General features: G+C 38.6%; 1 protein-coding gene across 3 annotated transcripts in view; it reads right to left on the bottom strand.

Annotated features, from left to right (window-relative positions):
• Nucleotides 1–4,195: 4,195 nt before the first annotated feature.
• Nucleotides 4,196–26,399, bottom strand: part of LOC307004277 (uncharacterized protein) — a 40,173-nt gene continuing 17,969 nt past the window's right edge. Inside the window, exons 1-3 of one of the 3 annotated variants that reach the window (XM_079623377.1) lie at nucleotides 23,392–23,488; nucleotides 22,664–22,922; nucleotides 4,196–6,111 (exon numbers count right to left, since the gene is read on the bottom strand). In XM_079623377.1, coding sequence (XP_079479503.1) covers nucleotides 5,558–6,111; nucleotides 22,664–22,874 — 765 coding nt within the window. In that variant the 5' untranslated portion in view covers nucleotides 22,875–22,922; nucleotides 23,392–23,488 and the 3' untranslated portion in view covers nucleotides 4,196–5,557. Of the gene's footprint in view, nucleotides 6,112–22,663; nucleotides 22,923–23,391; nucleotides 23,489–26,399 lie in introns of those variants that run through there. The other 2 variants (XM_079623378.1, XM_079623376.1) reach the window with 2 other exon arrangements.

Below are 26,399 nucleotides of genomic sequence, written 5' to 3'. Positions count from 1 at the left end.
GAGACTGTTTTTCATCTTGCATCAAAATCCTGTCTATGCATTGTATGCATTTGATATACAGTCCCCTCCAAAAGTATTGGAACAGTGAGGCCAATTCATTTATTTGTTCTGTAGACTGAAACCATTTGGGTTAGACATCAAAAAATTAATATGAGACAAGAGAACAACATTTCAGCTTTTATTTCCAGGTATTTACATTTAGATATGATACACAACTTAGAAGATATAACCTTTTGTTTAAACCCACCCATTGCTCATGCGACCAAAAGTATTGGAACATATGACTGACAGGTGTGTTTTGTTGCCCTGGTGTGTCCTGTTACATTGATTATTCAAACAATAAATAGCACTGAATGTCTGCGCTCAGTTTCAGATTTGGGTTTTGCCTGTAAAGACTACATTTATAATTAGACGTGTAACCAACATGAAAACCAGAGAGCTGACTATGGGCGAAAAACAAGCAATTGTGAAGCTGAGAGAAAATGGAAAATCAATCAGAGCGATTGCACAAACATTGTCCATAGCCAGTACAACCATTTGGAATGTCCTGAGGAAGAAAGAAACCACTGGTGTACTAAGTACCAGAACTCGAATGGGTAGACCAAGGAAAACATCAGCAGTTGATGACAGAATGATTGTGAGATCTGTAAAGAAAGACCCTAAAACAACTGTTAGTGACATCAGCAACAACCTCCAGAGGGCAGGAGTGAAGGTATCTCAATCTACTGTTCACAGAAGACTTCATGAACAAAAGTACAGAGGCTTCGAGCTCAACTGTGAAACACGGTGGAGGTATTGTCATGGCTTGGGCTTGCATGGCTTCTTCTGGGACGGGCTCATTAATCGTTATTGATGATGGAACACATGATGGCAGCAGCAAAATGATATCAGAAGTGTACAGAAACATTTTGTCTGCCAATTTACAGAAAGATTCAACCAAACTGATTGGGAGATCCTTCATCATGCAACAAGATAATGACCCAAGACACAGTTCCAAAACAACAAAGGAGTTCATCAAGGGCAAGAAGTGGAAGGTTTTAGACTGGCCCAGTCAATCTTCAGACTTAAACCCTATAGAGCATGCATTTTACCAGCTAAAAAAAAGAGACTAAAGGTAGTAACCCCCCAAAACAAACAACAACTGAAAGAAGCTTGGAAAAGCATTACAAAAGAAGATTGCAAAAGTTTGGTGATGTCAATGGGTCACAGGCTTTATGCAGTTATTGCAAGCAAAAGATTTGCAACTAAATATTAAGTCTTATTCACTTTAATCTATTTTAAGTTAATCTGTTCCAATACTTTTGGTCGCATGAGCAATGGGTGGGTTTAAACAAAAGGTTATATCTTCTAAGTTGTGTATCAGATCCAGATGTAAATACCTGGAAATAAAAGCTGAAATGTTGTTCTCTTGTCTCATATTAATTTTTTGATGTCTAACCCAAATGGTTTCAGTCTACAAAACAAATAAATGAATTGGCCTCACTGTTCCAATACTTTTGGAGGGGACTGTATATGGTTGGGTTCTGTTTTAATGTACCCAAGTGTACCTAAAATAATAAGAGTTTAATATACTGGCTCTTAATTTCTTTTTATTAATTAACCACTCGTAAACTTATGTTCACTGTTCTTTTTTATAAATATAGGTTTTGTGTTAAATCTATATTCATTGAGTCGAATCGAGAATCGAAATTGAATCGAATTGAGAGCTTGCGAATTGAAATCGAATTGGAACATCTGAATCGATACCCATCCCTAATTATAATACTTAGGGGAGGTTTAAACACCTGGGGCAAGGGGGCGTGGACCATGGGAATATCACTCATGGGCGGCGCCCCTCCCCCTGGGGTAATGGGCCTGCCACCACAGCTGGAAAAAATCCTAGAGGAAACACTGTGGGGGCAGAGGAAGAATGTTCACTCCAGAACAAGATATAATCAATATGGTGATTGCAAATAATTCCATAAGGCTACGAGAAATACAGCAGCGCATAATTGAGGATGACACCACCTTCCAAAACATACACAGTGTGAGCATTTCAGTATTACAGTTTTTCTCAATTGTTTACACACAAATACTGGTAACTTGAGAAACAATGACCACAACATGTAACTCATGCACCAACCCCCTGAACCCATTCTGCTAAACTACAAGCACAATTCATGCTTTACACTCAAATTGCAGTTCTAAAACTTTTTTCAAAACACTACACACAATTCTCTGCATTTGGGACAATTTCAATGCAGAAAATCTCTATACTAGTTTTCACAAGGAACACACTGCCATTCAAATATGCACACTGACTCATCACATGTTTAAACACCTGTCACACAGTTTAACAATTAGCAAACAGAGCTTTAGCATAAAAGACCATAAGTATAGGGATGGCTGACGCGAAACAGTCGTTCAGAAGCTTTTCGAGATCCCGAAGCGCAGATGTTTCGAAACACTGATCCGAAGCGTGATTCAAAACACCCATGTCACGTGACTATGGCCAAACGAAGCCTCGAAGTGTTTCATCAGGTGTGAGCCGCCGAATCAGCGTTTGATTGACACGGTCGGGAACAGACCACACATCTGTATAAAAGTGAAATCAACGCATATTGACCTCATGGGTTTTTGTGAGAGGAGTTTGATTTTGAGATAGCGGATTTTTGGTGATATAGTGATTAGTTTTAGGCTTACATTTAAATTTACACATTGACTGATAGGCTAGAGACAGACAGAGTATATATAATGACACATTAATAGATGCATAGATAGAAATATATATATAGACAGATAGATAGATCAATAGATAGATTTATACATACATAGATTAATAGATAGATACATAGGCTTCCTCATTTGTAGGTCCTTGCAAAAAAATATCTTTGTATGCCAACAACAAGTGTCCCTTGTGAGAGGATATTTTCAAAGGCTGGAGAAATTATCTGTAAAAAAAAAAGAAGTAGGCTAAGTCCTTTCACAGCAGATAAATGAATATTTTTGAATAAAAATCTATGAAAAGGTTAGACATTGTGGCTTGATTTCTTTTATTAATATTAATTTTTCATGACCAAAATAACATTATGCACAGTGAGGAGCCTACAGGTTACAAGCTTCGCATATTAGAAAAATACAATAATAAAAAAAAAAACTCATTTTTTAATGGGTTAGTTGTCAATGTTGTTTCAGATCAACACCTGCAAATGACCACTTGGTGTCACCGTTGAGACGGGTGTCGGATTGTTTCACGAAGCCTCGACACAATATGAAACATTTGCTTCAACTGTTTCATTGTTTCACGAAGCCTCGATCTGCCCACCACTACATAAGTATAGGAGACCATACGTCTCAGTGGAAATCCATGACATGCTGAGTCCCTCAAGGCTCAATTCTTGCACCACTCCTATTCAACCTGTACATGCTCCCAATGAGCCAAATAATGAATAAGAACCAAATCTCTTACCACAGCTATGCAGACGACACACAGATCTATTTAGCCCTATCGCCTAACGATTACAGCCCCATTGACTCTTCTTCTTCTTCTAGGCAGATGACTCTTTTGTAGTATACCGCCACCAACTGTACAGGAGTGTGTAATACCATGAACGAGGGCAAACCTTGCTTCATTTTCTGAAACCATTAACCTGTTAAGCTGCAACGCCACTTTTGAAAAATCCCCAGAAATGGCATACGTAAACTGAAACAGATACAGTTCATGAACCCTTTGCACGAAAAGCACAAGTATGATCTCATTTGAAAGCTTACACCTTGCAGTTTATTGTAAATGAAGAATTAATTATTGTCATAATGAAAAAAATGTGTTATAAATAGCTTCAAAGTTTTGTAAAGTTATTACTTCCACTTCCGTTGCCAAAATGCGCGCGCAACTATTTGATCACGTGGGCTGTAAAAGGGTCTATAGAAGGTCATAAAATTAAGTTTTTCAAACTTTTGTATTCTGACTGGTGAGAACTTTTCAACAGTGTATGATAAAAAAAAGACTCCTTATGAGGCTTTTACAGACCACATTTCAAGTAAAGCAGTCATTTTCCACACCACTGCAATACCAAGTTTTTGTGTTTGTTATTTCATAACCACTTGCCTAACCGAGTACTGCTTTAATGATGACTCAACACTGTCCTCCATCAGCCTGGTGGGTGGTCAAAACATGACTATACATTCATAAATTATTACTAAGTGATATGCCAATTATTTACAAATATGTTTTAAATTATCTTTTAAAAAAATAGTAAAATCATGAAATAAATAAAATCAGATCATTAGTAGATGGTTACGTTATTAGTCCTCCTAGTTGATCTATTAATCTCTGGATGTCAAACTTGTTTTAGCATTATCTCAATCAATGGTTAAAAAATTGTCAAACTCATGGTAAATCATCAGTATATAATTTATTGATGCATCATAAAGTTATAAGAAGGTCTGTGTTCAAAAGCACAAACATGCAAGTGTTAAAGAAATGTTTTAAAGAAAAGTAATTCATTCGTTGCCAAGCAAATAAACATTTATGAATGACTTGCAGTCAGGGGATTGCAGTGGGTTATGTTAAAGGACAAGTTCGGTATTTTACACTTAAAGCCCTGTTTACAGATCGTATCTGATGAAATAGAACGGTTAAGATTAAAATTTGGACACATGCTCCTGTCGCGAGAATTTTAGTTTTATTTAGCGTTTGTGGACCTATTTTGCCAAACGCGTCACACCCAGATTCTTCCGTTGAGAGCTTGAATAATAGACACCAGTTGGTGGCGATAATGCACCTTTGCCGATTGCAAGCAAACCGCTGGCATTTCATTTAATACACAGAAAAAGCAGAAGAAGAAGCGGCGGAGGAATAACGTACCTCACACAGCACATTCAATACAATCAATGGAGTTGGACAAACACTACGATAAAAGCTGTTGGAATGCATCTTTTTCAGCGTTTTTTTTTGGGACCGTATCAGTGAACACCCCTGACCACTCGGTGAGTTTCACGTCTTTGTAAACGAAAGTTTAATGTGTTTTAGGAAGGAATCTGCCAGTGCACATAGACAACCATTGTGGGGGTGGGGGGGAAAGCTAAATAAAACTAAAATTCTCGGGACAGGAGCATGTGTCCAAATTTTAATCTTAACCGTTATATTTCATCAGATACGATCTGTAAACAGGGCTTTAAGTGTAAAATACCGAACTTACCCTTTAAGTCCTTTCACTCTTCAGCACAGACTTGTTCTGTGTGGGATCTAGTGATAATGTGAACCAGTTTTACCTTCCACTGAAGCTCACATCAGGTGCACAGTGGTTAAAGACTACATGTGTGTCGGAGAAGACCCTCACCAGTCTGCACTTACACTGCAGTAAACGCATGAATAAATCATTACACAAAGCTTTCTGCATCCCCTAATCTCAAGCCTAAACTATTCATCACACATAAACATGTATCATATCATTTATAGATCTTGCTGTTACAAATAATGTGTGTAACGCGATCTCATGAGCGTATCAGTACGTTAGGTGTCGGTCTGGCATACTTGCATTTGTATAAACACTAACGTAGAAATATTTACTTTATTCTACTTTTCCCCAGAATGAATTTTCATGTGGACTTTAAGGTTTCCAATTTGTTTAAAAGTATTTCCACACCGTTGGCATGTCAAAAGGTTCTTTTCGTCGTGAATGATCATGTGTTTTGTAAGGTTTCCTTCGCTAGTGAAACTCATGCCACACTGTTGGCAGGTGTAAGGGCTCTCTCCAGTGTGAACTATCATGTGTCTTTTAAGGTTTCCTTTTTGCCTGAAACCATTTCCACACTGAGAGCAGGTGAAAGGCTTTTCTCCAGTGTGAATTCCCATATGGACTTTAAGGTTTCCTTGTTGACTGAAAACTACTCCACACTCTTGGCAGGGGTAAAGCTTCCTTCCAGTGTGAACTCTCATGTGAACGTCAAGGTTTCCCTGCTTTTTGAAACTTAGTCCACACAGGTGGCAGGTGAAATTACCAATATTCCCGGTCTTTTGAGCCATTTTTCGTGAGGAAGTTGTTTTAGTCTGTGAGCAATTCAAAGACCTTTCTTCTTTCTCTTCCATTTCATTCCAATCTTGACTCTCCTCTTTCAACGGCATCAGATCTGAAGTGAAAAAAAGACAGAAAAGTGAATCCCAGTTCAATGCCACAAAGCACAAACATTTAGACCCATAAAACATTAAAACTAATAACATGCATGTTAGATCCTATACACCAGGGGCCTGTACCATGATGGTAGTTGAACAAACTCAGGGTTACAGGATTAGTTTCGAGTTGACAAAACCAAACCAATCAAACCAGGCTTTGTTGGTACCATGATGCTGATCATCAACTTTTTCTGTCAGCTCAGGCTTTGATCCTGAGTTTAGGTTGTTAGGTGTGACATCAGTAGCGAACAGCCAATTACATGCTGAGAAAGACTGAAACTCCACTTCATTTCAGGCGCCATTGGATATGCGTCAAAATCTTGTGTTTATTTGTGATACTCAATGATGTATTATGGTCTAACCTGTATTATGACTGACATTTGACTGTTTTGTTCCTTTTTTAGATAAAAGCGTCTTCTAAATATGTAGCCTTGTAGACTGATAATAATAATGATAGGCTATTTATTATTATTAGCGTTTATAACTTTAAATTACTTAAGACAGTAATATGTTTTATTTTTATACCTAACCTTTTACAGTTTTGGAAATGTTTGTAATTTTTTATGTCTTTTTTTTTGTTGCTTATTCTATTATACTGAGGGTTTTTTTCTCCCCTAAAAAAAGGACTTTAAAAGATACAAATAAATGTCTTTTTTTTTGAAAATGCAAGAAATTTTCCTTTTTGAAAAAAAAAAAAGTTTAAACGCAATGCACTGCATCCTGCACCTAAACAGTTGGCCTGGTTGAATGAGTCTGGACACAGACTGGGGGAGGGGCCACAAATCTGTGAGTACAGATTACAAACCCGTGGGAACGGATTGCGAAAGCCTGGGCACGGTTTATGAATTTGTGGGTACAGATTGCAAAAACTGAATGCACGGTTTACAAATCTGAGAGCGCGGATTAGAAACTCGTGGTACGATTTATTAATCCGTGGGCACGATTTGTTAAACCGAGGGAACAGTTTGAGAATTCGTGAGTACGGTTTGTAAACTGTGCGGACAGATTGCAAAACCGTCGCCACGGATTGTTTTTTTCCTCTCCCACAGGTGACTTCCCGGGCTCCGTACGCTGCATATAACTACAGCTATACAACTAGTTTAAAATTAAGAAACCCCAAGAAAACAGTAAAAACTGTAAAAAAAAAACAAAAACATTATGTGTACATGTGATTTATTTTAACCCTCTGGGGACCATTCCAGTCTTGACCAGCAAATGTTACAAATACACATTATTAACCCTCTGGAGTCTAAGGTGTTTTTGGGGTCCTTGAGATGTTTTGATATGCCCTGATATTTGTATTTTTTTCAGTTGCTTATAAACATATTAATGGCAAAGGTGTAATTACACTCTATTTAGCACCAACATGGCTATCATAATATGTGAGCAACATATACATGTTTGCATTTTTGAGAGAATATTATTTATGCGTGGTTATTCAAAAAACTCAAACTTAAATTTTCTGATGTAAGACCACAAACGACCAACTTCACATATTCCCACAATACTTTTGACTAATGGATGTTGTCGCCTAGAGTGTTTACTTCAAAATGATCTGAAAATCAATCGGGCTAATCGTTCACATTAAACAATAGATTGATTTAAATTTTGTTAGACACTTTTTGTTTGGAAAGGCAATATGCAGGTGGGCGTGAATGATCCAACAAGGTCATGAATAATGTCCTCATTCACACCTGAAGACAAAGACCTGCTAATGCTGCATACTAATGAGCATTTCATTCAGGTGTCACTGAGCCACAAGAAAGAATGCAAAGACAACACACACACACACACACACATATATATATATTACTACAGAATTGGTTCAGAGTTGGAAACATCTTGAAAAAAAGTGTATTTTTCCACAAACTGTGTATGCTTGCAAATTGTATAATATCCAAGGTAAACATTTCTAGTAATTGTGCAGTTAATTCTCATTCGTATTTTCAGAAAGTTTTGGATGTAGGCTATCCTCTCCTCAAATTTGTCACTAATAAAACACAAAAATAAAAAAAATCTATCCAAAATGGAAAAAAAATCATATTTCCTCTGTAACATATCGTCTTTTATAATATATATTAGGGCATAAATGTTAATTTGCAGTTTAATATGTTGCTTATACAAAGACATTTTATTTCAACGTATTCAGTCGATTTTTACTCATCTCAGTAGGCAATATAGATAGTTTGCTAAAAGCTAAACTAAAGGTTAATTCATTCACACACAGACACGCGCGAGCTGTAGTAAACAAACGCATGCATATGTGCCGTGCATTCATTCAAACACAGAAACGCGATTCAAATTTAAACAGTCTTTTGCGGTTTACAGACACCATTTCATATCGCGATTAGAACAAAGCACTTACTGATGATCTGCAGCTGGATCCGTTGTTAGGCTACTCCAGCACGTTTGAGGTAAAATTTCCAGGATTATCATGATATTATTATTCCTCACAGCGAGTGTGTTTTCCAGCGGTTGTGGGCGTTGACTGGTTTGCATGTGTTGCCTCAGATTATCTGCGTTTGAATAGCGCGCGCTCTCCATGGGCGTGTCAAATTAGCAGAGTAATGAGCTGCCAGAACGATAATGAGAACGGCTGATCTCTCTCTCTTTTTATATAGATTACATAAACAGAGAATATTTGTTTTAGTTTTGAATGAGATAATTTAAAACTACACACTTAAATGATTATAGAGATATATATCTCATGTCTGAGTGAATAGTATTCGCTGAGTTTTGTTTAAGTTTAGAGACGTGCACTAGAAAAAGTTTACGGAGACGGAGCCACGTGTAACAGCCACGTCCAAGTGATCTGAGGGCGCGAGCGCATCCTGGTGTGTGACGTGTACGCAGACTGGTGCATAGATGTATACACTAGATGTCGCCTTGGCTACGGCAGTTCATTGGAACGAATGTCTTTAATGCGAAATCTAGTGTATATATATATCTATGCACCAGTCTGCGCACACGTCACACAGAAAGAAGCGCCCGCGCCCTCAGATCACTTGGACTTGGCTGTGTATAAGAGGTAAAAACGATATAAATACTGTTCGTTTTCTCACACAAACCGCTCATTTCGTGTCTTAGGCCATCAATGTGTACTTACGATGGGGAATTGTTTTAATTTGGACTTCTCTGTGCATGCTCTTTGAGACAGTGACCGTAGACCTGCATGATATGACTGTCAGACAAGAACGGTTTGACCTAAAAATATCAAAATTGAAACTACTGTGGAAAAAAAGACACCTACATCTTGGATGCCCTTGAGGTAAGATAAAACATACCAAAATTTAATTTCAAAGTGAACTATCCCTTTAAGTAGGCCTACCACTGGTTATAAGACATTACATTAGATGGTACATTAGACCAGCCTTTCTCAAACTTTTTTCAGTCAATGAGAGACGTGAGCCTGGTGCGACGCACACAGCCGCCCTATCCTGGCAGGGATGGATGAGAGGCAGACACGGAGCTCCTGGTCCACAGTCCTCAGTCGCTCCCTGTACTTGTTCTTGATGTACGTCAGGCTTGAAAAGCTCAGTTCGCACAGATAAGTTGTGGAGAAGGGTAGCAAAATAGCAACAGCGCTACTTGAAGCCACTGGATACACTTTTTTTTCACTGAAAATCCAAAACCTGTCCAATTCCATGTCACCAAATCTAATTTTCCATGTGCGGTCTTCCCTGATCTCCATCAGTTGCTCCTGTGTTGGCAGTGGCCAGTCCTTTGCAGTCTCCAGCGCGCTTGAACTCCAAGGATCACGGACCCAGTCAAACTGTGCATAAGACTCCGATGGAAAATAATGATTAAATCGCTCATCGAGAGATTTCAGATGCTGGCTTATGAGATCAGAAAGTGTACTGATGTTTACATGCACATTGCACAGGGGAAACATATCCAGCCTGCCCTGTCCCACAAAGGAACGCCAGAGTGTGAGCTTAGATCTGAAGCCACGCAGTTTGTTAGACGAGGAGAGGAGGTTTTCTTCTTTGCCTTGCATTTTAATGTTCAGCTCATTGAGGTGCTTAAAGATGTTAGCCAAATACGCAAGTTTTAGGCACCATTCCTCATCTGCGAGCAGCTCTGCATATGCAGATTTTTCTTCTGTCAAGAAGACTCTGAGTTCTTCTCTTAACTCGCACAATCGGCCCAAAACCTTCCCCCGTGACAGCCAGCGGACTGCCGTGTGTAGCAACAAGCACTGATGCTCTGCCCCCATTTCCTCGCACAGAATCGAAAACAGACGGCTCTTTAACGGGCGCGCCTTTATGAAATTAACAATGTCCACTGCTCTATCAAGCACGTCCGAAAGTTCTTGTTCAAAAAGTTCGGATGTCAGGGTTTTGCTGTTTGGCCCTGCTAATGAAACCTTTGGCAAAGCCCGTCATTGCAGCTGCACCATCAGTACAGATACTAATACAGTTCTTCCAACTCAATCCTCCCTGTTCAATATACTCAGTTGTCACACGGTAAATTTCTTCTCCTGTTGTTTTGTTTGTCAGCGGTTTGCAAAATAAAAAATTCTCTCTAATACGGTCCCCATCCACAAACCGAACATTTGCCAAGAGCTGAGCGTGCCCACTCACGTCCGTTGACTCATCAAGTTGTAAAGAAAAATGTCCACTTGTCTTGATTTTCCCCAAAACGACATCTTCAATGTCCACAGACATGTCATTGATTCGCCTCCCTATTGTACAATCCGACAGCGGGACCTTTGAAATTTATTTTGCAGCTTGAGGCCCTAGCACTATTGCTGTACATGCTGGCATAATTACAGTTTCTGCAATAGTGTGAGGCGTCTTTGTTTTAGCTACTATTTCAGCTACAAGGTAGCTAGCTTCCAGAGCCTTCTCCGAGACTTTAGCGGATTTAATCATCATTTGTTCTTGACGGCTTTGTTGACTTTTCATTCAAACAAAATATTCAATGTCCTACTGCTTTTTTGTATTTATTTACTGAACGTTTAAACTCACTGTTGTTTGTTGACAAGAAAAAAGAACTTCGCAATATACTTATGGCAAAGTTTTTTTTTCTTTCTACATTTAGGGGTAAAACAAAGTTCAAAATACGTGCGCAGAATTCAGTGCTGGTCCTAGACTTCTGGGGGCCCTAAGTGTACACTCAACAAACGACAGTGAGTTGAAAAGTTCAGTAAATAAATAAAAAGCAATAGGACAAATACAACAACAACAAAAATATATGAAATGAACAATTTAGCCTGCTTAAGGCTTTTCTCAAGAGTGAATTCTCAAGTGCCGGTCAAGAATTCCTTTTCGGCCAAAACTTTTTCCACACTGTTGGCAGGTGAAAGGCTTTTCTCCAGTGTGATTTCTCATGTGATTGTTCAGGTGTCCTCTTTGAGTGAAACTCATACCACACTGTTGGCATGTAAAAGGCTTTTCTCCAGTGTGAGATCTCATGTGGACCTTAAGGGCTGCCTTTTGAGTGAAACTTATGCCACACTGTTGGCAGGTAAAAGGCTTTTCTCCAGTGTGAATGCTCATATGGATTAAAAATTTTCCTTGATGCTTGTAACTTATTCCACACTGTTGGCAGGTAAAAGGCTTCTTTACAGTGTGAACTCTCATGTGGGTTTTAAGGTTTGTTTTTTGCCTGAAACTCTTTCCACACTGAGAGCAGGTGAAAGGCTTCTCTCCAGTGTGAGTTCTCATGTGCCTGTTAAGGATTCCTTTTTGAGTGAAACTTATGCCACACCGTTGGCAGGTAAAAGGCTTTTCTCCAGTGTGAGATCTCATATGGATTCTATTTTTTACGCGCGTAACGCGTCTTTGCATTGACTTAACATTGAAATCACTCGCGCCTGACGCGCTATTCACGTCCGGTGTGAACGCACCCTTACACTTTCACACGCCACACATCCATTTCCTCACGCACAGAAAAATCGCGAAGCAAAGAGGACACGGAGACCGACAGACAAGACAGAGCAGGTTACTTATGATATAAAAAGTCTCAGCTCTCAGATTCTGTCAATTTTATTACGAAATTCAAACAATATTTTTTCCCGCTTGTAAATGTGACGTGACATATCCTATAGTGCATCAGTTCAAGCGGCACGTGAACCGGTCATCTCTAGGCTACTAGTGAATAAACACGAATGAACAATGTTGAGAGATACATACAAATTACCGAAATGTATATTCCTCATACTCATACATAATATCGATCAATCAGTGTTTTTCAACTGCGAAAAGAGGTCAATAACAGCTGGAGAACAATTATGTCATAACATTTACCTCAGGAAAGCCATTTAATGACCATATATAGAACGTTCGTTGGCTAGAAAAAAGAGCTATATAGAGTATTTTGCTAAATATGTGCACTATATTACATATTTATTATATATTTTTTTACATCATTAAATAAAGTTGTTATAATAAACGCATTATATTTAATTTGAGTTATTTTTAACCTTAAATTATAGGCTACTACCAGCTGTTATAGGGCTCTATATTTACAGCATTAGGTGAGGGGGTTTTTTCTTAAGAAAATGAACACCCATCTTGTGTACCTAATATTTATCCAAATGAGTCAATATTATCAAATCACAAGAATTGAATTGAAATCGTGAAATTTGTGTCAAGCAATAATACAAAACCATAGCTTACCAGAAATTGTAGGTACCATCTAAACATTGTACCCCATTAAATTGTAAAAGATTTTAATTTTTTTATGTCCAATGTAATCCCTCACCTTTTTCTAGTTATATAGGGTTTAAATGCATATTTTGCCTGTCATTTAACTAAGGTGGAAATGTGATTCCACCTTATCACATTTAGAGGAGAGGAGAGGAGAGGAGGAGAAACTTCTCCGGTGGAAACCCAGTTTAAATCGCTGGTTGGTTGAGCAAATTACCTATCACAATGCATTATTTTACAGCACGTGTTTTGAAACTATTAGCGTTGAATTTCGCATGACGTCACATGTAATGGGGTGTACAATAGTGATGATGATGTGAATAATTGCATGACAATTTGTAATATTCTTCTTATTAGTATTATGATTTTGATTATTAATGACGCTTATTGTTATTTAGAAGAAGAATGTCGTTGTTATTATTATTATTATTTGTATTAGTATTATTATTTAAAAGAAGAAGAATGTCATTTTAATTATTTTGTCAGTCTGAATTATGTTTTGGTCATTGAAAGCCTTTCATTACTGAACCCAGTCCGTGCGCACCTGCCGGCTTAACTCACAAAAATAAACACTGAAGTTTATAATTTCTATGTTGTTGTTGTTTTACAGTGGGTCATAATATATCATATCTTTAGTTTGTCAGTGCGTTTTGTGGTGTTAGGAATTGTTTTTCTGCGCATTTCAGCACTAACTCAAAACGTGCGTACATGTACACCACCTCCTGAGCTGGCGTAGGATTTGAGCGTGCCGTACGCCAACGTCCATATTGATAAATCGCAAAGTCACCGTGGTTTTGGGTGTACGCTGGAAATTTGGTGTACGCACTTTTCATAAATGAGGGCCAATAAGAGTTGGGGTACGACCATTCAGTTGAACGGTCAGGATTTCAAACGAGGACGGCTTTGAGACTGAAACTGGGTTTCTTGCGATAGATTAGAGCGAGACCGGGGCGTGGTTTGCAGGTGTAAACAAACTCAGTAGGTAATGCATGGTTAAGATGGAAGTAATCCTAGGGGCTGTTGCCAGGTCTCAGTAAGACACAGAAAGTCGAGTTTTGAATCCAAGATGATGTCCGCGATTAACAGGGCTTTATTGGAGAGAGATCGGGCATTAAAGAGGAGCTAGCTAGCAGAGGAGCTAAAACACTATGGTTAACCTTTCTCTCTATGTTGTGGGGTGTGCGGGGACCAGTAGACCAGAAGGAGCTGATGGAATTAGAGTTATTGTACGAGAAGTTCCTGCGGGATCCACGGTGGATGCATTTTGGTCGGCGGAGAATGTCACGATGACTGAGACAGAAAAAGATCCCGTGGAGCGTAATCGAAGCCGGTGGAGTTCTGCTGCTGAGTAAGAGCCGTGGAATTACGATAATCCAATGGCAGGATAATCCATAGTAGCATTTTAAACGTCCACATATTGCCGCCTTGATGATGCTGCAGGATCGCCAAAAGGCTCCGACAGCAGGCAGTAGACAGGCGGCGTTTACAGTTGACGTGGAAGCAGTCAGCAGCAGGGTAAGCCGAGAATATTGCCAAACATAGACCGCAAATACCACAGCGGTAGAGGTATTTCAAGTTTAATAGTTTACTTAGCATATAGTCCAAGCTGTAATTCAAAACAAACGTCCGGTGAGCAGCGGCAGCAAGACACGCCAGCGTTCACTCAACCAACACATTTTTCTGCTCTGACACTTTGCAGCAGGAATCCGTTCACTGATCGCATGAAGATGGCGGAGGATTCATTGCGCAACCAAACCTAAGCGTCTGATAAATGTTTTATCTTGTAGAATGCACGCTCAGCACCGCCACTCCCTATACACGGAGCAGTACCCACAATCACGAATCCGAAAGTAAAACGTGAGCTCCCTGATGCACGCAAATTAGGCTACATACAATAGCCTACCTCCCAATATCAAACCTATCTCTGGACAGTGTAGTTGTGGCTCTGCTCTCTGTTTTGCACTTTAAATATCAAGAGAGTACTTTGATGATGGTTGCATCATCTGTTTGCACTTAAGACTAAGAAAAAACTGTTAATACATGTATTATTTATACTGTTTATATTTCTGTTCAATTTGTGGATAAAGTTAAATTAGGAGTTCACACACAGCCTCAATCAGAAGTTCTGAAAGATCATAATTCATGTACAGTCAGGTCTGAAGAGACACATTCATACTCGTACAATATAACTGAAATACAATAAATCATTACAAGATGATTAGTTAAAACATTTCAAAATGCACCGGCAGACTATTTTTCCAGTCATGAATTTTGCCATTGAGGGTTTATATAAAATACTGTGCAAAATCTCGTGTTGTGAAATAAGGGTCTCGTCACACCCCTACTATTCAGAGAACATGGGTTACGCAAGTAACCCGTGACGTTTTCCATAGCCAATAGCGCTAGCTACTTTATCAATAGCCCCCTTTCAAATGACATAATATGGGCAGTTTAATAGCTGGACAAATAATCACAGAGCTGAAAAGGTCTAACATGGAGAAAATGGACATCTTCACAAATAAATAGGCAGATTTGAAGGGTTGATTTACTCAAAAAGATTTAGATGTTTAGTGTCAGGTCATAAATTCCTAAAATAACATTAGAACTGATGGCTTTTTATTAAAAAACTATTATTAATTAAACTTGTTTATAAGTTTGTAAATATTTTACAAAAGTTTAGGCCCTCTCTGAGGCCTTACTAACACATAAAAGTGCCGATATATTGTTTTAATTACTAACTTAGAATGTTTTTATTAAATTGTGATGTTAAATACAAATTTAGTCGTATTAAAAAATATATAGTGCTTAGTTAATAGAGGGTATGCATTGACATAATTTCCCCACTGTAACACGCCCCCTCAGCCAGACTGAGTGGTAAAAAAGCTGCTGCATGACTGGATTTAATAGAGGAAACTGCGAAAACGGGAGTAAAACAAATGATTACTCAATATAGTGTTCCTTACAATCCAGTGGTCCATGGATACTGACATGGAGCCAGGAATCGTGTTGACGTTCATGTGCCTGATTTCAACGCCCGGGAAATAAGTGTTCATTTACACTTGAAATACATGACAATACTATACAGAGGGAATGATTTTATCTGAAAAAATTCAACAAAGGGTGAATTGCCCTAATGTGGGACATCTAAGGTCTAGTGTTTGTAGGTCCCCCATAAATACATGATTGACAGTGAAACTATGGGTTAGACAAAGCTGTGGTGTCATGTGATCAAAATCACATGACCTATCAAATGTCCAATCATATTTGAGGGTGGAGCAATCATCAAACAGGAGGCACCTTGTGAAGACCATCCGAAGGTTAGTGACAGAGTTACCCTACTACCAGCCGCCGGAGGACAAAGCCTCCCTCCTATGATTTGACTAGCGATGCCCAATTTTCTTTCATCAAAGAGAGAAGGGTTAAGAACAAAGGGAACAAGGGGGAAAAGCAAAAAACTACAAAGAACACCAGACAGGTGAACCAGGATGCTTGTGCTATCTGCCAGCATTCGTACGGTAACATAGAACTGGCTTTCTTGTCCAGTCTGTTCACAACGGTTCCACGAAAGCTGTGCAGAGAACAATGGGGTTATAGATGATAAAGGTGTCTTGACATGCAAGGACTGCTTGTTTCCAGAACTGTAGGAGTCCAAAGTAAACCTCTGCAGTTTGTTTTTATTAAGGCAGTTCAGGTTGGAGAAAAAGACTGTTAGGATTAAACATTTTCAACTGGAGTTAACAGCACGTTTATGAATTAAAGTTTGTTCAAGCTGTGTTTGTTGTTAAGTAAACTGAACTAGATAAAATTGTACTATTGGTCTGATGATGTTCAGTTATCCATGTTTCATCCATCCATAACCAAGAGAATTACTAACTAAGATTTAAGAGAGAATCTAAAATAAAATAAGACTTTACTATTCTACATGTATCAATGTGATTTTTGGTCTTTTATCATGGATTTTTCAGTGTCCCACATTGGGGACACAACTGTCCCACATTAGGAAGCTGCAGATTGTCTCAGACTTGCAACAAGAGCACTAATATGTCTATAATTTCTCTAATGAATGGGTTATCTGAATTTTCTCTTTTGATTTGATTAGGACATACTGGTTTTTTAAAAATGGTTTTGGGTGTGGATTTAATGTTTTGGTTACACATCGCAATATGTCACCGAAGTCTGAAGTGCAAAAAATATCCCACATTAGGGCAATTTACCCTATTGACAAAATGATAACTGCAAATCCACGTTTTGCTGCCTGGAGTCCAGTTGTTTCTATGAATTGCAGCGATCCATTTGTTTCTCTGTTCTGTAGCTTTTGGCAGTGTAAAAATATACCTCAGATTTCTTGTCAAATCTATTTGTACAGTCAATGTCCCGTTTTAGATGCGTTTTGTTTTTCACTGCATTCACGCTGAAAATCATAGGCTGCTCAGTGTTTTTGACACTCGGTGGTTGTAGTCACTTCAGCCGACGGTGACGTCACACTAGGGGTGTGCGATATCACGTTTTTTGATCGTGGACGATTAAAATGCCTCCACGATCTGCTTTTGAAGAAATATCGTAGTATCGTGTTACAGCGCATTCTATCAGTTCAGTTCTGGCACCTCCATCTCAACGCGACATACATTCACACATCACATGTTAATGCAGCGGTAGAGTTACACTCACGGGACACTGCAGTACAAGTTCATCATTTGCCTGTACATTAAAGCTTTGCCTGTCAAACATTTAATTTGCGTGCTGTTGCGCAGTTCTAACTAACATGCGCTTTTCTGAGCGCATACACCCGTGCCTGACTACTGGACCAAGTTATCTTTCAAGTCTTATTGCGTAAATACTGTCAAATACATACACACAAGGTTTACATAAACACAGTTGGTTATGTCTAAAGCATACCTGCAAACTCAGAAGGTCTGAAAAAGGTTACATTACAAATTGTAGGCTAACAGTAACAACACAATTTGCTGATCTCACGTTAGCTGACTAGCCGACAAGCTTACTTACTTACCAATATAACGTTAATGTTAAACATGTTAACTAACAACAACGTTAGAGAAAACAATTATATTGTTGACAGATAACAGGACTTAGGCTAACTCAAAAGTAATCAGTGTCCAAAGCATGAATTCATCCACGGGAAAGCTGCAGCTAGGGGTGCGGGCGCTGCCGTTATCTTGACTGTGATTGGCCAAATGACTCGTGTGAAGACGACCCCCCCCCCCCCCCCAAAAAAAAACCAACTCTTCGGATCTACACGATTCACGTGGATGACATTTTCCCATTCAAAACGGCGATTTTCGCCGAAAAGCGACTAGTTTGCAGGTATGCTAAAGTGAAAGCACACATTTGAGAGAAAATAGGGTGCGTGTCCATTAGGTGCGCCGGTCTTAAAGCGACAGTAGGCCTAATAGTAAACATGCTGCCGCTTGTCCTTAAAGGGATAGTTCCCCCAAAAATGAAAATTGTCATGATTTACTCACTCTAATGCTGTTCCAAACTTGTATTAATTTATTTCTTGTGCTGAACAAAAAAAAATATATATATATATTGATAATATATTGAAGAAGGTGGCTATCCAAACAGTTGCTGGTCCCCATTGACTTCCATAGGGAAGAAAATATAGCCAACTATAGAAGTCACTGTGGACCAGCAACTGTTTGGATACCCACATTCTTCAACATAACTTTTATTTTCAACAGAAGAAAGAAACTTATTCAGGTTTAAAACAACTTCAGAGAGTAAATGATGACAATTTTCATTTTGGGGGGAACTAATCCTTTAATGTTAATAAAACAGCAAAACACAAAGAGAAAATCACTCACTGCTCTTGACTGAGAACTTTAAAAGTAGCTTTAATAGAATCAATGTATAATTTATACAGTGATGTCTATGTAGTGTTTTATTTTTATATTTGTTCATTTAATTTCTTTTAATTTGAATGCTACTGTTAAATACACCTAGCTGAAAAAATAAAGCACTGTTTATTTCATTTGTATATTATGTTGTGTAGGCTATTTTTATTTGCGCCACTCAGTTATTGTTACTACGCCCGTCAAACAATTGAGAACCAGACACATAGCCATGGCTGGGTTGAGCTCCATACATTAAGTGATTGGTTTTGGAGTAATGCAGCAGACATATCCTCCAGTGCACGACAGAAAGTATAGGCCTAGACAGAATAGCGCACGGGAGCACATGCATTAAACAGTTTTGTAAAATTATATATCAATAATTTTTATTTGATCATATATCATTTTACAAAACTGTTTAGCGCATGTGCTCCCGTGCACTATTTCCGTCACAACACTGCAATCAGAGGACGCGCTGAAACCATGTGACTGTGATTATTTGTGACTGTGTGACTGTGTACCTGTTCAACCACATCAAAGTTTCGTAATTAGTAAGTCCGTGCTTTTTCTCTTTTTTTTCTCTTGTTTGCTGACTGATGAAAAAATACAAATGGTTGACTTAAGCTTCATATGAAAGTCACGTTGAGGTAAATTAAGGACAGTCCTGTTCCTGTATTTCATCTCCTGTATGACAGTCTTTCAGCTATATTTTTTATTGTCCTGACCTATTATGAAAAAATCATATTTTGTCCTGTATTTCTTCCCTCCTAAATTGTCTTTGCTAGGTTATCATATAAAAGCGAGTAGTAGTTTGTCACGCGACAAAACAAAATTACCATCCAATCACAATTTGCTATCGATAACTGGAGGAGATCGAGTCAGACGCGGAGAAGTCAAAGCCTGTATAGTCAACCAGGCTCTTCACAAAGTGTTTATCACGTTATTACACCGAGAAAGTTGTGAATAAATAACTCAATGTGGTCTCGCGCTGAATGACACACAACAGAAGCGCTCTCTCAGACAGCGCACGATACCGACTCGTCAGTTCATTTTCTCTTGTCCTATCTTACAAAATGGCAGTGGTGGGCCGTCAGGGCCAGCAAGGCCTTCTCTGCTGGCCTAAACACTATGAGAATCACTGACTTGCACTTTAATATATATTTTTTTATGAATGAGTATTAAATTATTCCCAATAGTCCGTTCTCATAATGTCATAGCTTTTCTCTTGGTTGCGCTGCTTCCAGTAGTGTATATTTATTTTAGTGCTTTTATCCAATCATATTTCAGCCATCATGTGTTGCCAGGGTCAAATATATCTGCTTCGAGGCCTTCAGAATCGATAGTGCGGGCGCCTGTAGCTTAAATGAATGGCAATGAAACTGTTGCTTTAACCAATCAGATAATCGGTCAGATTTGATCAGCCAATCAGATTTCGAGTTGACTGCACCGGGGCCATCTAGCAGGCATACAATAACGTAAGCATTTTCACGCCCTTTGATTGGATGGTCAGAGCGTGTACTATTATTACTGGTAGTCAGAGCTAGCTAACCGCATCTGTAGCGAACTGTGTAAACTAAAATACCTGTAGATTTAATAGTTTTTAAACCCACAAGATAATGTTTATTTCCTTCCTCGACCACCGGCAGGTTCAAACCTACCGGAAAAAATCCCTTATTCAGCTTACGCAGAGTCACGGATCTCTATCGATCTGTCCCGGGTAAAAACAGAACTGACTGCAATGTAAAGTTATGCCAGGACTAATTTTGAAGGCAAAAGTCCCGCTGATCTCAATGATATCGTTCAATAATCTGTGTGAGAGCTTGTGTCGGCTGTAACGTTACACATCGTCATGTTTTGCTGTGTTTTCCCTGTTTAACGTTAACTTACTGCTTCTGTCGAGCAGACACTCTCAGCACTAACGCGAATTAAAACTTATGACAGAAATACGACGGGACAGACTCGACTTTCAGCACATTAGCCTCGATGGCGATAGAAAAGGTTGTTGGGACTGAAAAGCACAGACAACCTGTACAACCAAGTAATTCAAGTCTTTTTGAGGAAATAAATTAGGATGGATTTTGTGTAAAAAAATCAGTTTTGGAGAGTATGTCCAAAAAATCATTATAATGCATTTTTTGCCCCTGTTTTTGTCCGTGCTGAATATGATTTTCTTCCTAATTTTTCTTGTAAATTTATGATCGAAACAACTTCTTTTTTTTCAAACATTAATACTATAGCCATTGAAGGAGACAGAGATGAGGATCCGTTTCTGAATTTATAATCGGAACGCAAGAACCACTGTAACTTACAGAAAAGCCGAACTCAATTGCTCGTTTCTCTCTACCCGGCCTTTCGCGAACTCACCGCATTAACCCTATAACTGCCGGTGCAAAATAAAAACAGGAATTTCACAACAATTATAGAGTATGTGCGTGCGCTGCTACACTATTATTAAAAGTTATTAATTCAGGGTGGACATCACTGAAGGCCTAGGTGTGAAATGCACGGCCCGCCACTGCAAAATGGTTATGCATGTTTGTTTCGATTTCAGATCAAAACTGACATGCGAAATAAACTTCCAAGGAGAGCACTTTGCTTAAAGGATAATTCCAGTATTTAACACCTTGAGTCTATATTGTAGTTTGTTTTGGATGAACAAGAGTGGTGGACAACATTTTTTTGACAATGGTTCCTCTCTCGAGTTTTTGACTATAATAGAATTGGCCATGGACCCATTTAACATTGGAGTCAATGGGCATGTCCGAAAATGTCATTAATGTTCGTTTACAAAACTGTTAAACTCACCGAGTGATTAGTGATGTTAGTTGATGTTCCAGAAACAAAAAGTGTTGCGAAATACAGTTTCTGTCGTGTTTTATTCGTCATTTTGTAAAATCCCATTGAATTCTGTTGAAGGACTGAGTGCTCGTTAATATAAATGCGCTACCGGAAACGGAAAGGGGGTTTACATTTGGTCGATGTAGTCGATGTAGGCTAGCGAGCAGAGTAACTGTGCTCCGGGAGAGTAAGCGAAATAAACAAACAAAACCTTGGAAATATTGAAAGACGTGACCACTGACCAGTGCAATATGAAGTTGAACTCGACTGTGACCGTGAGTGTCCCGCGAGACATAAACATCGGTTATCGCCATCAAGTGGTCGGGAGTGTGCTAACGCTTCAGATTCAAATATTGAGCGGAAGTTACACAGTTGTGAAGTGTCTGAAAAAATAGTTCCACTATAGCAAAATAAACGGATTGGAATCATATATTGCGACGATATATTGTTTATAATCATCAACTAACACCACTAACCACTCGGTGAGTTTAACAGTTTTGTAAACGAACATTATTGGCTGTTTTAATGACATTTTCGGACATGCCCATTGACTCCAATGTTAAATGGGTCCATGGCCAATTCTATTATAGTCAAAAACTCGTTCATCCAAAACAAACTACAATATAGACTCAAGGTGTTAAATACCGGAATTATCCTTTAAGGATAAGTATAAACGGACCTGCCCTGAAGCCTATCCATACAGGCAGGACTTATAAAGTTTTTTGTTGTTTTTACAAAGCAGAGAAAATGGCATTGCTCAGACAGAAACTGTCACCTTTGTAAATAGTTTTGGAAATCTGAATATTTCATTATGAAAATATTTGATCATGCTTGTAGCATACTTTAATGAATATTAATTTATGTATAATATGAATTTAATGATATTGAGTATTTTCTGAAATAAATATTTAATAAACCTTTGTTTGATTAAATAAACACGGTGCTAAGCCACTTCCCCATGCCCACCACCACAAGTAAATTCTCCTCCTATGGGAAACACTGGCACAATATCGGATTTGGATCCGTCTCGTCTGACCGATACCCGATCCCGCAAAAAAATTATACAGAGTATCGGATCGGCGCACCTCTAAAAAAAATATAATTTCTGTAGAACTGGACATTTTAATAGGGATTAAATGACGGAGTTCAACTTTGAGAATGAAACTAACCTGTTTGTTCCTCAGTTTCTTCATGTTTCACTCTGAATGTTTCTTCAATCTTCATGTCTTCATGTTTGACTCTGAATGTTTCTTCAATCTTCACATCTTCACTCTCCTCTTTAATAAACGGCATCTTTGTTTGTTCCTCAGTTTCTTCTTGTTTCACACTAAATGTTTCTTCAATCCTCATTTCTTCACTCTCCTCTTTAATAAACGCCATCTTTACGTGGACCTCAGTCACTTCACCAGAAGTGTTTCTGTGTTTGTCCTGTTTAAAATTAGAATAATTAACAGAAAGAAAAATAAATCAAAATTAAATATCTGTGTGTGTCTCAATCAGCTCTAGCTAGGTAGTTCAGCAAACTAGTAAGGGAGTCAGTCAGAATGAATGTACAGTTTATTAAATCAAATTAGCACTACACATTAATAAAATAATGCAAATTATAAAGACACTTAATATATTTGACAGTTTGATTATTCAATGACTTGTAGAATTAGAGACAGAGATATAAATATAACGCTTCGAATCATTTTGAAAAAGTTACTGCTTGCCAGTGAACGAACTGAAACACCTTTGGTTACTCATGAGTTTTCATTGTTATTTTGCTCACACGACTTTAATAAATGTTAGATAAAGCAATGCAATATTGCACGTAATAATGCTTAATTCATTAGGTGTCGCTTGCAAAACTTTGAAAACGATTTTCTATCGCTTTTTAAATGCTTAAAACACAAACCTTTATTCAGCCGAATCACATCACAACAGATGCGGGAGCGCGGCGCCGCCTTATGACGTCACACTCGGATACCAAATTAAAAGTCCTGTTCACACGCTGCTGTCTAAAAACACAAAAGTGTATAGAAATTTACGTTAAAAAATGATATATATAAGATGACAGAGAAAATAGAGCTGAATGTATTGGTGAAATACATTTAATAATAACACAATGGTAAGTTAATAATAATACAGTTCACTTTGACAATTAAAACAATTAAGATTAAAGCAATAACAATTAGTTTGGTGGAGAAATCATGAACAAACCTTCCCATCAGCAAACTAGCAGCAACAACAACACAAATCTTGGGATCACTGCATCATCTGTGCTCTCTGAGAGATTTTTTTAATTTATTTTTTAAACAGGGGAGTTGATCAGTCAAAGAAGAAACAATCTAAAGGGACATTCTCTTATTCCTTCACAAAAACATATAAATCTGTTATAAATCTGTAGTGGTTTCATGGTTTACACAGGCTGACTGTGTATCAATACATGCACAAATTAAGATTCCAACTTAAAGATTCAACCGTATTTGTGTGTGTGTGTGTGTGTGTGTGTGTGTTTATTCGATTAATGTTCAGTCAGTTTCAATAAATAACTAATATGGCACCCCCTCGAAAAAGGCTTGTAACTAGCAATGCCCAACAAAGAGCGAAAATGGGAGGGGAAGCTTAAACTGCGCCTAATTATGTATTCCGCGTTATGTACAGAAAAAGCCGGTGAAACCGTGCCTCTATTTTGAGCTTAAAATTCTCCACCTCTTAAAAGCAGGTGTAACTTAGGAAGCGGGTTTCCTGGCATATGCCTCCTGGTGAAATGGGAGCAGTAATCCGACCAAGACGAAGACATAGGTTAAAGGGATACTCCACTTTTTTTGGAAATAGGCTCATTTTACAACTCCCCCAGAATTAAACAGTTGAGTCTTACCGTTTACTCCGGGTCTGACGGTACCACTTTTAGCATAGCTTAGCATAGATCATTGATTCTGATGAGTCCAGTAGCATTTCTTTCAAAATGACCAACGAGTTTCAATATTTTTCCTATTTAAAACTTGACTCTTCTGTAGTTAAACCGTGTACTAAGATCGACGGAAAATGAAAAGTTGAGATTTTCCAAGCCTATATGGGCAGGAACTACTCTCCTTCCGGCGTAAGAATCAAGGAACTGTGCGGCCGTACCATGGGTGCAGCAGCGTAATGATATGACGAAGCACTTGCCGTCAACAAACCAACGTGACAACCTGCTTGCACAGGGAGCCTTGTAGCATGGAGACATTTGTGAGAGACGATTTAGATGACATTTACTTTGGTGCTGATCCCGAACCGTATTTATTTGAACCGGAATACACTGAAGATGAGCTCAGAACCATGGCTAATCGCACAGGAAACCTAATTTGCCGCCTAAAAAATACACAAACTTAGTCCCGGTCATGTTGGAAGTTACCGAGCTGGGGACTATTTTCAGGTGCTTCGTCATATCATAACGCCTGCTGCACCCATGGTACGGCCGCACAGTTCCTTGATTCTTACGCCGGAAAGAGAGTAGTTCCTAGCCATATAGGCTTGGAAAATCCAAGTTTTACTACATTTTCACTGATATACTTTATCTGTAAAGCTGCTTTAAAACAATGTGCATTGTGAAATAAATTTGCCTTTGACCTAATTTCATTGTACTAGTAGGCTACTAATATTTTTTTCTAAGTTAATCAATATCATAGAAATGCACATGAAACCAGAAAAGTTATGGATTATGCAAAGCATGTATGTATGATGCTTAGCAAGGTGCAATACTGTCAACACAAACCCTTTCTGTCTTTATTTTAGGTGCGCCATCAGTGGACCCATGCCATCCAGATTATGTTCCATCACTTTTCGCTCATAAAAACACCATTGATGGTTCACAGAAGTTGGAGCGATACCAGAGGAGACAGATGAGACCATCTGTGGTTGAGTATATTGATTGACCTTCCTTAGAGGTCACCCATGCTGACCCTGAAGAAGGATGCACTGCTGTGGGTACAGATCTGTCAATGGCAGACATTGACCAGCTACAAATTGAAAACAGTGAATTAAAAAGAAAAATGGCTTCACTGGAGAAGAAACTAGAATCTCAAGAAAAACAACTACAAGATCGTATGATTGGCAGTCTGTCCGATTTTATTTTAAATGATGACAAGCACACTCATTTTTACACTGGTCTACCGTCTGCTTCTGTGTTTTTCACCCTCCTCACTTACCTGACAACAACATGCAACGCATCATCAACCATACTTACCCTTCCCGAGCAGTTTCTTGTGGTCCTGATGAAGCTTCGTCTAGGCTTAACTCATCAAGACCTCGCTTTTCGCTTCAGAGTGAGTTGTGGAACGGTCTCAAACATCGTTGGCTCGATGTAATGGCTAAAGAGTTACAATGCCTTGTCCGGTGGCCATCCAGGAAAGATATCAGAAGAAATCTCCCCACCCTCTTCAAGACTACAGGTTTCCGACAAGTTAGATGTATAATAGACTGTACTGAAGTATTCATTGAGAGCCCAACTAGTTTACAAACACGGGCAGTCACATACTCCCACTACAAATCACATAATACTGTGAAGTTCCTTGTTGGTATTAGTCCAACAGGAGCTATTACATTTTTATCAAAAGTCTGGGGTGGTCATGCTAGTGACAAGGTCATAACAAAAAATTCAGGGTTAATTGACCTTCTTGAACAAGGAGACCATGTAATGGCTGATCGGGGCTTCAATTTTCCTGAATATTTTGCCACCAAATGTGTTCATCTTCTTGTACCAGCATCTACAAAGGTAAGAAAACAATTGACAGGATTAGATGTGACACACTCTAGAAAAATGTCCCGAGTGAGAATCCACATGGAAAGGGCCATAGGAAAACTGAGGACATTCAGGAACACCCTGCCAGTCAGTATGGTCAAACTGAGAAATGATAACAGTCTTTGCACAATAGATAAAAT

Source organism: Phoxinus phoxinus (assembly GCF_949152265.1).
Source record: "Phoxinus phoxinus genome assembly, chromosome: 9".
Lineage (NCBI taxonomy): Eukaryota > Metazoa > Chordata > Actinopteri > Cypriniformes > Leuciscidae > Phoxinus > Phoxinus phoxinus.
The sequence above is the reverse complement of the archived record's forward strand: the minus strand, read 5'-3'. Positions and strand labels throughout refer to the sequence as shown.